The 12,873-nt window shown below is 39.1% G+C and overlaps 1 protein-coding gene across 3 annotated transcripts; it reads right to left on the bottom strand.

The window, feature by feature from the left end:
• Positions 1 to 441: 441 nt before the first annotated feature.
• Positions 442 to 8,371, bottom strand: LOC308093120 (uncharacterized protein). Of its 3 annotated transcripts, none has more exons than XR_013933849.1 (8): positions 8,000 to 8,371; positions 7,417 to 7,478; positions 7,142 to 7,238; positions 6,879 to 7,022; positions 6,305 to 6,370; positions 6,034 to 6,161; positions 5,525 to 5,695; positions 4,959 to 5,098 (listed from the first exon to the last, which is right to left on the bottom strand). XR_013933849.1 is itself a non-coding variant. In XM_080439342.1 (5 exons), exons 2-5 carry the CDS (start codon positions 4,960 to 4,962, stop codon positions 1,879 to 1,881), a joined length of 372 nt encoding a protein of 123 aa, XP_080295468.1. In that variant the 5' UTR covers positions 4,963 to 5,098; positions 5,525 to 5,689; the 3' UTR covers positions 442 to 1,878. The 3 variants fall into 3 exon arrangements, 1 of the variants encoding a protein (XP_080295468.1); XR_013933850.1 differs by having other exon boundaries at positions 6,049 to 6,161; XM_080439342.1 differs by lacking the exons at positions 6,034 to 6,161; positions 6,305 to 6,370; positions 6,879 to 7,022; ... (1 more) ...; positions 7,417 to 7,478; positions 8,000 to 8,371 and adding exons at positions 442 to 1,894; positions 3,334 to 3,455; positions 3,991 to 4,156 and having other exon boundaries at positions 4,895 to 5,098; positions 5,525 to 5,689.
• Between the last annotated feature and the right edge of the window lie 4,502 nt (positions 8,372 to 12,873).

The raw sequence follows: 12,873 nt of genomic DNA, 5'->3' as shown, positions 1-12,873 counted from the left end.
GTAGTATCATTTGTGCCCGTTGGCAGTATAAGGATCAAAACGTTTTCCTCGGGACTTTTTCCAAAAAAAGAACCACGTTCGTTGAAGTACTTGAGTATATGTACTTAATTACTTACACCAAAATACCGAACCCCTCGGTCCATTTTCCATCTTCTTTTCGCAGATGAGTGAGGCTGGGACCGCGGTTAATCGGTCCGTGACAAAATGAACCCAGCTATTCCCTAAACACACACAAATAATATAGCACCGTGCCGTAGGGTTCGAACTCACGTTTTGTAGACAACCATTGCTTTTGTCTAGTTTGTGGACTAGTGTCTTTTATTGCGTTGTTTTGGTTAGATGCTACAATGCTAGTTTCATGTTGGCGCTGTTGCAAGGTTTTGTGAGAGAAATAAGCAACCAGGTCTATGAAAACAAGCCCAAAAGAATTACAAGAAAATAGCAGATCTACAATATATATTTGAGAATTACTGGTTTAAATAATATTTGGCACAAATAAGCAACTACTGTTTAGAAAGCCAAAATAAAACCGCAACCACCAATACAAATAATGCTCGTTTGTTTACAAGCAACTTTACAGAAAAATAAGCCCAAAGTCGCTTATAATAAGCGGACATGGCAACACTTTAACACTTAATTGCTCACGACTGCCATCTAGTGGATTAATAGGTGTACAACGCCTAACTGATAGTTCACAAAAGGCAGTCATTTTATACAAATAATACAGTAATTGAACTAGCTTACACAACTTACCAGTAAGACTTAGATCAACATTAACTTCAATATATCTAGGTGCATTGCGCAAAACTGTGCACATAAAACAATATGGTTACAGCAAAGTTTTGGTGCCTCAGATTAGAGCATTCAGATATTCGAGAACACAGGTGTATTTGTTCAAAATCTTGGGTCGTACTAAGTTACTGCTTGTCCGTGGCTGAAAACAACTTGGTTGCCCTCTTACATGCTGGATACAGAGTGTTTTAATGTTGACACATTTTGTAAATAGAAAGACCTTTTTGAGCGGTTAACCAGCGTCTCATTCGCAACTGAAACCCTGGGCTACCTACAAACCAAAACCCGTGACCTCATACAATTGATTTTACAAGTATTTGATTAAAACTTAATTAAGATCTGTGACAGAGTAGCTTGACTAATTTACTAATGTAACACATTCATTGTATGTTATGCTGTATTGTATAACTTGTAGATTCTCAGTCCCACACAAGGTGCACATTCTGCTGTGACATGGAATATAATATACTTGTGTTTATCTGTTTATCAGATGCTGTAAAGGGGAGGTTGCCTTGAAGCCTGAGGAGTTGATTAATGCTACATGGGGAGCAGCTTGGGTGGATTTCGAATGCATTGGGTTGGTTGATTGTAGCCATGGTTGGGGTCTGTATAGACTATATAAAAGAGAGCTGCTCAGTAGAATTGGGGCTGCCATGGAGTGAGGTTGACACCGTACCTCTGTTAGTTGTGTTGAATTTAAGTTTCTTTTCTTTTGTGGTTTCACCTATTGTGTCCTGGCCTGGAATTAATACTGTTATTTTTACCTGCAAGCCTGCCTCGTGGTCCATTCATGACATTTAAAGGGTTTTTCACTGACTAAAATGCCAATATATAATCCCACTTGGTAACAAATGGTGGCAGTGGTGGTTTTTCACTGACTAAAATGTCGATATACCATCCCACTTGGTAACAAGATCTAAACATTCTATTGAACATTATCCTTTGCCGATAAAACATTTGGTCCATTAATTAAGTTTTGGACCTGATCCAATACATTCTTCCTTTCAAAAACTGTTCCCCTCTTGGTGCAGAAAATACAATCTCTTCATTCTTCTATGCTGTGATGAGTGTGCGTCCTCCAGATGGTCAGGAACAGCTATCACTGAAACACAAGAGAAAACAAGAACACATGTTGCATTAACCATGTTGGTAATGAAACATTAAAAACAGAAGAGGCTAATTGCTTATCATAAAATAAATTAGGAGCAAATAAGTAGCAAGTAATAGTGTCTCTTCCAGGTGATTAAACACTGTACATATTTAAACATGTTTTGTACCAAGGAGTGAGACGAGAGTAACCAGATGACTCGCCCCAAACACGCTCTCCCCTATTTTTCTCACTGACCAGTGGTTCTTGTATTCTTGTATTTGTTTAACAGAGGATAAGGTTTGAAATAAGTTCAGGGTAAGGCATAGTTTTACTGAGGTTCAGTTTAGGAATAAGGTTATGTTTTGGCACCATTTTCTGAGATTACGTTTAGGAATAAGGTTATGTTTAGGCATAGTTTTACTGAGGTTCAGTTTAGGAATAAGGTTATGTTTTGGCACCATTTTCTGAGATTACGTTTAGGAATAAAGTTATGTTTAGGCATAGTTTTACTTAGGTTACGTTTAGGAATATCTGGTGTAACCCGGCGTGTTTGCCCCGGGGCGACTGTGTTTTGGTATTTAGATGGAGCTGGAAAGAGGGAAACAGATCTCTGATGTCAGTGGTGCTTGTGCTGAAACTTGACTCATTCAATAAGATATTAAGATAATTTGATAAACCACATGAACCCCAGTTTACGTATTCTGTGGGGAACATAAACCAAACATTGCCAATCTAGCACAGTTACAACGCGCCGTGTTCCGACGTGCTGTGAGCTCATAGATTGGCAATGTTTAGTCTTTTTAGTCACATATATCTTAATAAGATTACTTTTCCGAGGGCGAGTGTACAATTGTGTTCCAGCTGTCCTTTAGATGGATATTTCTTGGTTGACAATGTTTCTATCGTCCATAATACATGGATTAAAGCAAAAAAAAATCTCACGACTGAAAATGTTTGTCATAGTGTGAAAGGAGCCCCCCACACTAGAGCCGTTTCCAAACAAATTAACACAATATGTAAATTGATGATGTTTTAGTAATTGTTCCTGTTGTTCTACATTCACCAGGTGAAGAAATCACAGATCGAGGCTTAACCATTGCTTTTACATGATATATATTATTATATATTATGATTTTATGCTTAATCTGAACATATTGCTAGTTTAACCACTTAAAATAATAACCGAAAACTATGCGTATACCTAATAGAATAATTTGCAATCGATTTTAGGTTAGATAGAACAACAACAGCGGGAGAGGGATTCAATCCCGGTGCGCAGGGATTGTAAGTCTAATGCTTTACATTGCACGCCACGGAAGCATGTGGTAATGTAGGGGTTTGGGAGTTATTTAAAGCGGTCCGCTCATGTGAGAGGCAGTTTCGCGTGCGTCACGGAAGGGGGCGTTGCCAAGTTACTACGATCGGGGAGGAAAAAACACACGCTGTTTTACCTGATGTGTGTGTTCAGTTGCAGGAGCACCTGTTGCATCTCTCCCTGCAGTCTGTCACACTCTTGCTGACTGGAAGCCACCTCCGCCTGCAGCCTGTGACACGTCTTCTGGCAGTCCCTCTGCTGTGGACACAATACAGACCTCAATCCAGTGTGAAGGCAAATATAAGCAGGGGCAATCATTTAATTCTGAACATTATGTGGAAACAAGTGTTGACGACAAACAACGCATTTACAGTAGCTGGTGGCATAGAGCAGTGGTTCTCAAACATGTTCATGCCAAGGACCCCCAAATTGATACGTATTTGGCTGCGGACCCCCATCTGAAAACATTGTGCCAGGGACCCCCAGAAGAGAAGATTTGTGTTAAAAAATGCACACAAAAAAAACAAAAATTGGACAGAGTATGCAGCATGTGTGTATTGTATGTGAAAATTAAAATAAAATAATAACGATGACTTAACAAATATATTTAGTTTTTTATCAACCAGCTTTCTTTATCTTGCATGGGGCATCAGCTTTTAATAGACATCTCTAGTCTGCTATTCTGCTCTCAACATGCAGATAGCTGATACCACTCCGTTTGCCTAATGTCTCGTGAAAGAGCCTTTGGCACACCTCGGGCAAGATAGGAGATATCAAGTGAACCAACCCTCACCTCCTCTCTGGCCTTGCTGTGCTCAGCCTCCAGTACGGCCAGTCGGGTGTCAAGCTGCTGGGCCCGGTGGCTGAGCTCTGAGTTTGTTCTGATCAGGTTGGCCTCCTTCAGCCTCAGGGAGCGCACCTGCTGCTGCAGCTCCTCCTCACGCTGTTGTAGGAGCTTCCTGGGAGGAGAGATAGAGGGAGGGGGGAGGGTGGGTGGATGGACAGATACGCAGTCAAATATTCAGTGTTAATGTAACAAATGGATAAATTAACAGAGGATCTTACTGGTTCGTGGTTTACCTATGATTCTAGATGACTATTTCTATGCATTTAATGTATTACCTTGTGTTTTCCTTGCTTACTGTAAGTCGCTCTGGATTAAGAGCGTCTGCTAAATGCCTAAATTGTCAATTGTAAATTGTACTGTGTGATTAAAAGGGAGTCACACAAGTCTGTGTCTAGTGAGAGTGTTTAATGCACGTTAATGAACGTGTTGTGAGCTTGTAGATCTGCTATTTTCAAAGAACATTGACAAATCTTGACAAACGCATATCAATATTGGGGTCCTTGACATTAAAATGTTTGAGAACGACTGGTTTAATAAACAACTTGAGGGAGTGTTGGATTCTTAAATCTGTAAATGAACCCACCACATGGACGTAAACTAACCCAACAATGATATTGTAAGCCTCCCCAGCCTGTAGCCTCCCCAGCCTCCAACAAGCTCACTTAACGATTACACTAAAGCTGCTCAGTGTGTGTATGGAGCATGTTGTATTAGGAACACCTGTTGAATGAAAAATAAAAAGGAAACTGCTTGACAGAACACTTTTGACAAAAAGCCGTTTCTGTCTGGTGATTTGCTTGACAAAAAGCAGGCTTACGGGACTCCAGGGCCACTAAGCCAAAATCTTAACCTTTTTGTCAGCTGCGATGAGACGCGCCCTCTCGGCCTGCAGCTCCTCCTGCAGGCTGGTGGTGGCATTGCGGCTGGAGGAGTTGCGTGCCAGCTCCAGCTCTCTAATCTTGTGCTGCTGACGCTCGATGTCGGTCGTCTTGCCGTGGACGTTCTGCTCCGTCTGGACCAGTTTGGTCTGGGCCTGTTTCAGCTCTGCACATAGCTGGGGGAACCACATCACCATGATACTTTCATGTCAGAGTACACTAGGCGTAAATGTTTTCACAGTGGAGGTTCGTTATTTTGTGGAACGAAAGCCATTATATGTATAGCACAGTTCAAAATTATTTCAACATAAATAAATAAAAATCTAATATATTAGTACCATCCATTTTTGAGTATATTGCTTAAATGCTTTATCTTGGGCTGGTTGAACCTACGGTAATACTGAAAACATTTATCCAGGCCAATTATCTCTCAGAGCTTGTTGATTCATTAATGACACTACTATTCCACCATTCTATCTGGTTCTCTAATTTTGTGCGGCCTCTGTCTATAATTCTGCCACCAGCTGTATTTCATGGGAACTGTATGTGACAATAAACACCTTCAACCATTTCATAAGGGTCTGCTGTGAATCATTTGTAACCTTGAGTTTTTCATGGTCCAGCAGAGCGTTGTGTCTCTTCAGGTCCAGGTTCTTCTCCCGCTCATAGCGCAGCTCTCTCTCTGCCGAGGTGAACAGGCTCTGGGCCCTATGCAGGTCCTGCTTCAGCTGCTTGGCCTCCTCACCCTTCTGGACCAGCACACAGTTCTGGGACTGTAGAGAGACAACAAGGAGAGATCGTACGACGTGTTGTGAGCTTGTAGATAGCCTATTTTGCATGACATGCTTCCACGGAAGACAAGCCCCACTTCTATAGAATCCAAATGACTGAAATCAGTCGTGGTGACTGAGAACTGTAATCTATGCATAATATAGCTCTGAAAGTGATCCAAATGATCGTGTATGATGTAACTGTATTAGGCAGATCGTTCCGTTTTCCCCTAAGCTAAAATCGAGTGTGGCGTTCCTGGGCGTTCACGTCTATCTCTGTGTGAATCTATAGTGTCCCAGTCTTTTCTTGACTAAATGTGTAACATTTTAACAACACATACTCAATGATACATTACTGTAACATGATGGTCTGTGGGAGTGATGAGTAGATTTCCTTTAACAGGGTAGAAAGCCAGGGATGGGTCATTCAGACGTTCAGAACAGCAACATCCCACCTATAAGACAGGAGCTGAAACAGAGAAAACATGTTATATTGACCATTTAAACCCTCTACACTTGGTAAACTTCATTGCAGACAAAACTATAATCACAAAATATAATTTTGGATGCTGACTTGTACAGTCCTACTTGATGCGTTTAAAGGGTGGATACCTCGTGCCTTTCTTCTGTTGGCGAGGTAGTAGTGTCGAGGAAAGCCTCTGGTTGTCTAGGGCTCGCCTGGGTTTGGTTGTTCAGGTCAGGGAGAGATAGGGTTCACATCAATTACCGTAATGTATCATCAAAGTCTAAACCTTTTTTTTTAATTTTGCAATTAATTTTGGTTCCGGCCACAGTACACTTAAACCAAGATCATCTCTGCTCAGACAACCTAATTTTTCTGGTTTTGTGAACAAACCAACATTCAATAACGCACTTAACAATACTAAAAACTCACAAAAGGAAAAAAAACTACACCAACCTAACTTAAATCGATTAGAAGACAGCACAAAAAAAACAGTAAAATGTACAGGATCCATCACATTTTCTCAAAACCTGGAACAACTACATTAATGAATAGCTGTCACGTCTTTAAGAAATCTTTGTTATTATCATTTAGGCTGTATGTAAAGTTCTTTAGGGTAAGTATCCTAACACTGTTTCATCCCCAAAAAAAGTCTAAAGCTCAACACATTTGGATTCGGATCGGTCACAACATTGGGGAATCACACATTGATCTGTGTTGTACCTGAACCGTGTTGTAGATGATGCGTATGGTTTTGCAGTCTGGGTGTTCTGGTAAAGATTTGGGGACGATGCGGTACTCTATCTTCCATGCTGGATGGTTGCCTTTCTTCACACCGTAGATGTTCGTACAGTTGGCCCCTCTATCCTGGAAGAGAGGAGTTTAAAGTTTACCACCTAAACTTGAATCGTCTACCAGTCTTGTTGCAGTGATGATAAAATAGTGTATTTGTGAGTAATCGGCTGTGCTTTTATGAGGACTCTCACCTGCTGTCCTTGTTGCACATGGCGGTACTGATGTCCACACTGGGCCCGTCTCCCCACTGACTTTGCCCTGGTCACGGGCCTTACTTCTGAGCCTAGCCTAGCAGACAGGAGGAAGAAGTGGTAGCATGGAACATTAGAGTGGAGGAGGAGGCTGCACACTGCTCTTTTTAATCTCCAAATCATCTCGGAAATCTCAGAGAAAACAGCACAAAGGGGAACTTCAACTCACTGCTCCAATGCTACCGTTTGATTACAGAGAGAATTATGGTTCATACCTCCTCTGGATGACTTCTCTAGATACATTTTTCCATTTTCTGTGGAGTCTTGCATGGAGTGACTACACGAGAAGGACAAGAAAGCAGAGGACTGAAGATGGGAGAAATGGGAGGAGAATATGCATGAGTCCTTCATATCATTAGTATTGAAGGAAATAGTTTAGAATCAAATAACAGAGGTGCTATTTTAAATGTACAACAAGCCTTCTGCAGGGACGAAACAGATATTAGTATCAGGTTTGATACTGTGTGTGTGACTATACTTGTCAGGGTTAAATGTCCCCACAAGTATAGTAGAATTGACAGAATAGACATTGTGAGGGCAATTTTCAAGGTCCTCACAAGAAGAAATAGTTTAATAGTTTGTTTTCTGGTTACAATTATAATTCTAGAGTTCAACTTACAATAGGGAAAATATTCAGGTTAAGATTAGACATTTCACTTTTCAGATGGGGGTTTATGTGCCCCAATACATTTTGGTGGTCATTGTCACACACAATTTTGAGAGCTTTGGATTTAGAAGACATTTTGAGAATCGGCCTCAGGTCTTAATGGGTTTACAACAACTTCAATGAGACATTACTTCACATGCATGTTGTAGGAGTGGGGGTGCTCCTTCCATTCCGACATCTCACCACTCCGACTAGTGGCTTCCGCGTGCGGTTATGGTTAGGGTTAGGGTTAGGTATAGGGTTCGTCAACGTCGGAAAGGCGACATGTCGGAAAGGAGAAATGCACCCGTAGGAGTGAAGTGATTTCATTCACCAGCAGCAAGATGTGATATTCATCATTGGACTTATACTGTACAGCTGAGACAAAGAAATACACATTAAACACTTAAACCCTCTCTGTAAAATGGACCTAAGATGATAGATCTACAAGTTTACAATGCTCTGTGAAGCATTGTGTATCAAAACCTATTAAAACACACACACACACACACACAAATTGTAAACAGAGTTCTCCACGCTATTTCTAATCTACAACAAGTTATCAATGAAAGTAATTATCGTCATAAAACCCATCATTAAAGATAATTCTTGCATAATTAGCATGAATTCATTATTTCAGGGCAAACAAGCACTTAGCGTTTGTTCAAGGCCTTGTATTCAGATAAGCCTGCCATGCTCCTAGCAAACATTTCAATTGGGGTTGAATACATTTATTATTACTGGCTTAAAACTGAATTCACATAAACATACAGACATCTAACCACTGAAACTCAACTCTTGGCTTGGAAAAACAACTTGTTTGAAGCAAACTTTATGTTGAATCACTTACATAGGCGCACACCCCTCCCCCCACACACACACACACAAATTGTAAACAGAGTTCTCCACGCTATTTCTAATCTACAACAAGTTATCAATGAAAGTAATTATCGTCATAAAACCCTTCATTAAAGATAATTCTTGCATAATTAGCATGAATTCATTATTTCAGGGCAAACAAGCACTTAGCGTTTGTTCAAGGCCTTGTATTCAGATAAGCCTGCCATGCTCCTAGCAAACATTTCAATTGGGGTTGAATACATTTATTATTACTGGCTTAAAACTGAATTCACATAAACATACAGACATCTAACCACTGAAACTCACCTCTTGGCTTGGGAAAAACAACTTGTTTTAAGCAAACTTTATGGGTTGAATAACTTACATCCTTAACAGGAACAAACTATTGGTCTCCCGTCGCTGTCCCATAAGCGATAATTTCTGCGGTCCTTCTACTTCCGTTGTGTGCTTGAGGTGACTTTTGCCTTAGTATTTTTCCGCTGGAGAACCTTTCTTTCTTTCTTAATAATATATTACTATTTAAGTCCATGATTATATTGTATGACCAGAGCCAATGGAGTTTCAACCATGTAATGTTATAAAGAACAGTTCATCTCAAAGTCAAAGTAAGATAACAATGTATTGCCATTTTACAGTGGCATACAACATAAGGTACTCTTTTCCCATGAATATAATAAAAGTGAGGATTATTACTGTTTGTATTTTATTTCATAGCGATAACGTCCCATATAAGACCAAAGTTCAGTCAACATGACAAAAGTCAACACAATGAATTAAAGCAATTTTTGAAAACTCATTAATGTAAGTTAAAATTCCTAACTTTAATATCAAAGGTCATTAAGTTAATGAGAAGTGAATTGAAACCTTTTGAGACTGTGAATTCATTAATGTAAGTTAAATTCCTAAACTTATCAGATCTCATTGAGTTAAAGAGAAGTGAATTGTATTTGTTTTACAAAGTATCTTTACTTACTGTAGTGGAGTGAAAGTACAATGTTTGCCCCTGAGATTTAAAGGAGTAGAATTGAATCTTTTTAAAACAGTAAAATATCCAGTAAAGTAAACATTACCTAAACATTTTATTTAAGTACAGTAATTATGTTCATGTACTTAGTTACTTTGTAATCTATAGTGCTGTTCAATAGCTGTATTGTCCCATGTGTGTGTCTGTTGATAATGAGAAGCCATTAATATTTCACCAACTTTTATTAATGATTGAAAAGTTGAAAGTTTCAAAAAACAAATGAGTGTTAAACACTAAAACACATTATAAGAAAAATTAAATGTTGGCCAAGTGGCCTGGCCTAGCTTCTTCAGCTTCTGAAAGACAATGAAACATAAACATTGTTAGGTGTATTCATTGTATAGTGAAATCACATGTTCTTTCATTTATAGTTTTATTTTCATTCTATTGCAGGGGTCTTAAACGTTTTCAAGTCAAGGACCCCCTAGCTGAGAGGGAGATGAAGCATGGACCCTCGTCTATATTGTATAAAACTGTGTTCAGATAAATATTTTCTGCTCCTTTTCCCTCTACAGCAATAACACTTTGTCAAAAATAGCTATTTTACCAGTTCATGCTATTTTTGCTCCAAATCCTCCTCAGAAAAGGAACGTTAGGATTCAAGTGGTTAAAAAATATATGCGGACCCCCTGTAGTAACTCTGAGGACCGTCTAGAGGTCCTGGATCCTCTGTAACGTAACGTAATATTTGGAGTGGGCCTAGTATTAGTGTTAGCATGTAATTGGATATTTGTCGAATGTGTTTGACATGATTACAATTATTAAAATGTTGATTTGAGCTTTGTCTCACCGGTCTAGTCGTTCTGCAGACGCAGACGCAAAATCTGGTTCTGCAGTTCCAAGATTTGCATTTGTCTTTCCAGACGCCCCCTCTCACTCTCCCGATGCCAATCCTGCAGGTTGAGCTGGGTCAATAGCAGACTTTGGCCGTGGAACTCGGCCTCGAGTGCGTCCACTTCGGCCTCTGTCGCCCTCTGGGCCTCGGTGACAGCTTTCGTCATGTCGGTGATGCTGCTCTCTGGGTCTCGGATGACACGCTGAAAACAGTAAAAGTGGAAGAAAATAAATTACACATAATGTTCATATACAATTATATAATCATACATTGGTGGTATGTGGTGATTACTCTAATTAGGCTTTGGCATGAAATAATTATGTCTTTTGCTAGGCATTTAGAATGAACATAAAGTTGGAGCTGAATTAGCTTTTTAACCATGCTTCGTCGCCATGCGGTTAATTAAGATCTGTTAGAGATATTTGTTGAACACACACATTGGTAGGGTTTAAGTCTAGACTGTTATCGAATCTTTCAGGCTTTTTCACGAAAATGCATGTTGTTACATAGATTGTATCGGCTATAATGTGATACATATATAACTGTAGGCCTATATGTTGTTTTAGAGCTGGAGGGAATACAATTAATGCTAATTTTAGAAGAGGGTTTTATGTAAGGTTAGACTTATTTAATTGTCCCAAACATATAGGGCTGTATCTGGCAACATATAACTTCAATGTTTAACTTACAATTATTTCTTGAAATTGTCCCTTAATACGGGAGAATCGGACTCCAGGTTGCACTGTGTTGTTGTTGTTCGCCATATTTTCTTCTGTATGTTTGTGGGGTGTAGCTACTGAACTGGCCTTATATGCAGGTCGATTTGACCTCAAACGGGTGGCGCCAGTTTTTTTCTAATGAGGAGAGCGCTTGTTCTTTGAAGTGACAATGAGTTACACAATGTGGTGGTTGAAGTTGATTGGGATCCGGAGAAAGATCACTTGTTGTGAGACTATGTTTATGTAAATTGTACATCTCTCAGAGGTGTTTCATTATTTGTCCCTTTCGTGAAGTTGTTTTGAAATCAAATGCTTTTAATGCATTACGTGGGTTAATTTGATTGGCTTAATAAGTTCGTTTGACCACAAGTGTCAATTAAATGTTAAATAAGAAACAGTAGTGTTAGGATTCCAATTGGTGTTGGATTCAGCTTGCTCTTTGTTCATGTGATTATTAAGAAATTCTACCCATATAAGTAGGCTAAGATTTTAAAACTGATTTGTTTATATCTTCAGTACCAACTTTTGTTTCCCTGTAGTGTATTACAAATCATATATTATATTTATTTTTAATTTTTGCATTTTTGTTCTTGAAATAGTTAAATTCATCATAGCAATGTTTTAAAATTTGTATTGATACGATAACAATGCTTCCACCCTAATGCTACATAACCTTTACCAGCTGATAATCATACTATAAACGTAGTTTACATGAACACATCTCTTCATAAATACATTTGGGTTGAAAATATGGGTGTGTAATAAATACATACAGACATAACGTATTTTCATTTAGATTTTTTATTTATTTTCCTTGTTCATTTATTCCATCCATGCTGGCTGCTTTTGGTTCTGTTGGTAGAACGAGTATATAGGAGTAAGGTCGATTATTTATTACAAAGTTTTTGTTTGCACAGTCATGACATTTAATCAAAGAACATTAAACATGTTGAGAATAATATTCCTCACCATTTGTGAACATTATTGCACAGGTTGGACATGCGCTGTTTGGTTCTGCTTGTTCAAGGTCTTTTTTGTTGACGAGCAGTTCTCCGTTTTTGATGCACAGTTGGGATAGCTCTCTTTTGAGTCCATCTCTGTCTTCCTCAAGGAGCTCCAGGTTCATCATCACCTGCGTGCCCAAAGCCTCAATGTGTGGTGCCATCTTTTCTTTTGGAACATTCTTGTCCCCACATCGGTACTTGCAATAAAAGCAAAAGAATAATAAAATTAACTCGACATTTCAGTAGAATGAAGTCTTAGGAGTAACATTCTTCTTTGTCCAGGTCCTGAATCTTACGTTGAAATGTGTATTACCACATGCATACATTGAACATAGTACTTATAGTTTTTACAGAATCTGCTTATGTGCAATTAATATATATTGTCAAATGATAGATCTTACATTCAACAATTGCAGTTTCTCTCGAATCATTCTTCCTTCAGCTGTGAGTCCTTCGGGAATTTTTGATGGGGAGTTCATCGTTATTCTTTTTTTGGATATGCTGTGTATTGTGTGTGTGGATCTGCTGGTGTGTTGGTCTTGGCGAAATAATGAGGGATGAGGCGTTTTTTCTTATAAAGATG

Source organism: Gymnoscopelus braueri (assembly GCF_963280865.1).
Source record: "Gymnoscopelus braueri genome assembly, chromosome: 1".
NCBI lineage: Eukaryota > Metazoa > Chordata > Actinopteri > Myctophiformes > Myctophidae > Gymnoscopelus > Gymnoscopelus braueri.
This window is presented reverse-complemented; position numbering and strand designations above follow the sequence as displayed.